Source organism: Octopus bimaculoides, chromosome 2, assembly GCF_001194135.2.
Source record: "Octopus bimaculoides isolate UCB-OBI-ISO-001 chromosome 2, ASM119413v2, whole genome shotgun sequence".
In the NCBI taxonomy this organism is placed as follows: domain Eukaryota; kingdom Metazoa; phylum Mollusca; class Cephalopoda; order Octopoda; family Octopodidae; genus Octopus; species Octopus bimaculoides.
Window position 1 is genome coordinate 191,824,629 of NC_068982.1, and position 5,110 is coordinate 191,829,738.

General features: G+C 39.8%; 1 protein-coding gene across 2 annotated transcripts in view; it reads left to right on the plus strand.

Annotated features, from left to right (window-relative positions):
* The window catches only part of LOC106869906 (radial spoke head protein 3 homolog B), a 47,420-nt gene extending 42,887 nt beyond the window's left edge, over positions 1-4,533 (plus strand). For both annotated transcript variants that reach the window (XM_052965827.1, XM_052965828.1), the window contains exon 8: positions 4,415-4,533. In XM_052965827.1, the coding sequence (XP_052821787.1) occupies positions 4,415-4,504 (90 nt within the window). In that variant the 3' untranslated portion in view covers positions 4,505-4,533. The remainder of the gene's footprint in view (positions 1-4,414) is intronic.
* Positions 4,534-5,110: the final 577 nt, after the last annotated feature.

Below are 5,110 nucleotides of genomic sequence, written 5' to 3' on the forward strand. Positions count from 1 at the left end.
TTGGTGGATGGAGTTAGCTACGTGCTGGATGCTCTCCATTATGCTCCTCTCGGTTCCTACAGTTACAAGAGTTTGTCCTAACTAGAATATTCATGTCATCCACATCGCTACAGTAAAGCAAAACAGTTGTGGATTGTTCAGTTAAGGATTTTTAAAGTTTTCTGTCCCACCAGGTCATGAAGAGACCAGTCACACCGACGCCAATGGCTGCACCTTGAACCTGCATCTATAGTTTCCTGTTAGACTTTACTACCTGGTTCTTCAGGGTGGTTCTTATGCTAGCCCCTATTGCATGTGCAGTCATTCTGGTTGTTCCCAGGGTCTTGGGTGGGTATGGTCCACCCCTCCAGCGCTCTGCAGTATTTTGTTTTCCCTGTCAGGTGATGAGGGGTCGGCTTCCCCTCTGTGACCTGTGGGGCAGAAGCTACTAAGGGCCATGATTGTCTAGGTAGTTACAGTCATAGGTGAGTTTAAGGAGGAGGAGGAGGAGGAGGCCCAGTTCCTTCGCGTTGACTTCACGGAACTCTACTTCACTCTCACAGATAATCTCAATGCATTTTTCAACAGCAAAATCTATGTCTATTGATGGCTAGAGTGAAACTACATCCCTACTACCCACTACACAACTTGCGAGATCGTTGGAATGGTTGCAACTATTGATTCTACTGAGGAGATCCTCCGTGCTCACACAGACATCCGGGCATATTTCAATGAGTGGTCGTAACACACATGAGAGGATGTAGGATAGCCTATAATTGTCCTGTTTTTGTTCCTAACTTTGACCCTCCATAAACCCTAAAAGATAGATAGATACACACACACACACACACACATCTATATGTTTGTATGTATGTGTGAATGAGCGTATGCGCGCACGCGTGTCTGTGTGTGTGAGTGTATAATTTATGTGGACAGTAGTGGGATTTGCATTCATAAAAAATACCACAAGGTATTTTGTTTCCCACTCTACTAATTCGATCTTCCAATCAATTCCATCATATCTAACGACACTTATTCCCAACGAGGAAATTTCTCCGTGATCGCTCCACCTGTTAGAAATAGCAGCCAAATGTCCTTCAGGTTGCACCCTAAAGCATCATCAAAACAAAATGAAATATAATAAAAACACAGCAATAGAAAAAAAAAATTCAGTGTAGACTCACCTTTGGGGTTCCGAGGGGCGGGAACAGTCGCGACTGTAACGTTATGGATCTGCTGGCTCTGAGCTGACCTAGGGCTAAACAACAAACAACAACAGCAACAACAACCAAAGTAGATGACACTCGTTTAGAGGACGGCAAATGGCTGTGTGTATATAATGTGTGTGTATAATGTGTGTATATAATGTGTGTGTATAATGTGTGTGTATATTGTGTGTGTATAATGTGTGTGTATAATGTGTGTGTATAATGTGTGTGTATAATGTGTGTATATAATGTGTGTGTATAATGTGTGTATATAATGTGTGTGTATAATGTGTGTATATAATGTGTGTATATAATGTGTGTATATAATGTGTGTGTATAATGTGTTGCATAGCTTTGTTTCTGGTGCCCTCTGCTGTTAATAGGTGCACGTGTGTTGTTGTTTTTGTAGCTGCTTCTGCTGCTGCAGGTGGTGGTGGTGGTGTCGGCGTCTCTTTCACGTGCCAATTTTTAATGTAATAGTAATAATCACATCGAAACGTTGTTGTTGTTGTTGCTGTTGTTGTTGCCCCAAACGGACCCAGTGTCCATCACCTGTGTTGTTCTCATGTGTAGCTTATTCCTTAGTTATGGTAACAAGGGGTCATGTCCCTTAAGTTTGGTAACAAGGGCTGAGGAAGTAGCATCTCCTTTAATTTTGCTAGCAAGTGGCCACTGGGGTGGTGGTGGTGGTGGTGGAGTGGTGGTGGTGGTGGTGGTGGTGTGGGTTAATGTAAATATAAAAGGGCCGGTTATTGTTGTTTAGTGCAAACTGATTCATTGGATCTATGATCTAAGGAGTTTCAACCGTGCCCATCACTCTTACTTTTTGCAACCATAATATATCAAGGACTACATTATCCAAAGATCTTCTTAATTCTCTTTTTTTTCCAGGCAGTAATTCTGAGTAACGATTTGGGAAACTTCAGCTTCTAAAGTATTATATATCATATATCATATATATATATATATATATATATATATATATATATATATATATATATATATATATATATATACAGATATTTCAGATTATTTATTTTTATGTTTATCATATGCTATATATAATATAGATATTATGCATGTGTAGTTTGAAGGGCTAACCTAGTCACATTCTGTGTCTCGCTGAATCTCCCGAGACCTACGTTAGGGGTATTAAGTGTACGCGTGTTATGGAGTGGTCAACCACTTGCACATGGATTTCACGAGAAGGCTGTTTCGTTGATCGGATCAACCGGAACATGCTTTCCGTCGTAACCGACGGAAAGCATGGCTACATATTACATAACATATATCATTATACATTATGTATGAAATATGTTATATATCAACAGTATACAATGCGAACGTGAATACGCTGATCGCTTCTTCAGTCAAAGCTACCAGGATTAATGACACTAACATGACCTTATGACCTTTTGGTTCTTATTTATAGGATCCAGCAAACATCAACAGACTTCAAAATACCGCAGCAAATAATTTCTTTGCTGAATTCTATAAACAAGATCCGAAACCCTTGTTAGATTCATTAGTCCCGAGTAGCTTTGGCCGAGGATATAAACAACAAGGTCGAAACATCGAAGTCCTAAAGTTGCCTTACCTCAGTGAATCGAGTTTGTTACGAACACAGATTCAACTGAAAGGGTAAGCTGTTCTCCAGAAACACAACAGCGATTAGCATATTCATGTTCCAGTGTGTCGGAACGTATTAACAAAGTATGCGTATGTCATGTTTTGGGGTCCTGGGATATGCAACACACTGCCTAAGTACCAATCTTAAGAAATTAGGCTTCTCAAAGCCAGAAAGAAGAAAGCTAATTCGAAGACTACAGATCCAATCCATCACCGGAACTGTAAAAACCTGTAAAACTTTCCAGAAGTTTACCATTTAAATATATATGAGCACGTCTAGATATGTAGCTATATGCATGAGAATAGATACATAAAACAAAATATACAAATCTGCACACATACGCACATACATACATACATACATATTTACAAAAATATGCTATTCTTGTTGAAATTCTAGTGAAGGAGTCTTGAATCTAGGTTAGAAACCGGTTCTTTCTCAATTGGCAAGAAATCTTGAAATAAAACTGAATGAAACACATACACACATACATATGCACTGGCGTTTGCTTCCCAACTACTTGGTGCCGAGTTCAGTCCCACTGCACAGTGTCTTCTACTATAGCCTTGGCCCATTCAAAGCCTTGTGAGTGGATTTGGGTATAATTATTTGGGAATTTGGGTATATGTCTATTACTATGCCGTTTAAAGCACATCCACCGTCTGGGCTACCTGATGTCATCCACAGTTACAAAATATAATTTTCACTGGATCTACGTCAGGAATTCTACAGAGTTCATTTGGTTTATAATTGATGAGAGGAACGGAAAATGGCTTTGGTACGAATCTTTATTCAACGCGATGATTGTTTCACTCCACTCTGCAGCTGTCCCTTATGGGTCCCCACATACTTTGAGGGAGTACAACATGCCTGGAGGAACTCAGTATTTGTAGGATATCTTTTATGCCAAATACCTGAGGAGACACAGATTGCCCTGATTGATGCAACCCAACCGGATGCACAATATCCTACCCGGAAGGGACAGCTGCAGGATGGGTCCAAAAGATCGTCGCGTTGAACAAAGATTTGTATCAAATCGATTTTCTGCTTCCCCTTATCAATTGTGTGTGTGTGTGTTTGTCTCCCCCCCCCCACACACACACACCGCTTGACAACCGATGTTGGTGTGTAGACGTGCTTTTGACTTTACGCGGTTCGGCAAAAGGAACCGATAGAATAAGTAGAGGGGTCGATTCATTCGTCTAAAATTTCTTCAAGGCGGTGACCCAGCATGGCCGCGGTCTAATAACTGAGACAACAAATATAAAAAAATATGTTTGTGTATGTATATGCATGTGTATATGTATACGGTAGTGACGTAGCGAGGGTGGGGTATTGTGAAGTAATGAAGGGCATAGTGATATGGTGAGGGATCGAGGGAACAATGCGGTATTGTACTAAATATTTAGTTTCGTATCTCTATGTTTTATGTTCAATCTCTGCCGTAGCCAGCTTTGACCCTATAAACTTGTCGATCGATAAAATCACTGTCAACCAATCGTTGTTATCAATTCTATCAATTCCACTCGTCTTATCTGTTCCAAACTTGTTGTCCTTTGCTGTAAACGAAATGTTTTTCTTTTGATATTTTCTACAGTCAACAGACGAAAAATCGGACGAGCCTGAAGCGGTGGAAGAAGACGAAGCTGAAGAAGTTCTGGACCAGACCCAGTCAACGGTCGAATAATCTAACGTTTCTATAAAGATGTTATTCTCTATGCTTGTCCGCCTTTTTCATAAATATGTTTTTATTTGATTAACTGATGAGGTTCTTTTTTAAAGTTGTTTTATTCTTGTCAACTTCTGCTAAAATGGTTGGCAACATGTCGTGTCCGATGTATTTACTTTGTTATGTTCTCTCAAGTCAAAAAAATGACCAAAGTTCATTTTGCAGTTTCTCCTTTCAGGGCTTGATAGGATGTTGTACCAGTTATGTACTGGGGAACATATCATCAACTATTTCCCCACTTATCCTCAGTAATAATAATAATAATAATAATAATAATAATACCTGCTATTGGCTCAGGGCCTCAAAGTTCGGAGGAGGGGTGGTCTGGACGATTACATCGATCGCCTGTGCTCAACTTGTTATTTCATCAACCCAGAAAAGATGAACGACAAAGTCAATGAATATTTTGTGTTGTCTCAAGCCCCTACCCTTCTCCCCCCTCTCTCTCTCTCTCTCTCTCTCTCTCTCTCTCTATATATATATATATATATATATATATATATATTTCAATTTCATTTCAAACCACTTTCGTCGCAAATGTTTTTGGAGGAAAACCCAATATTG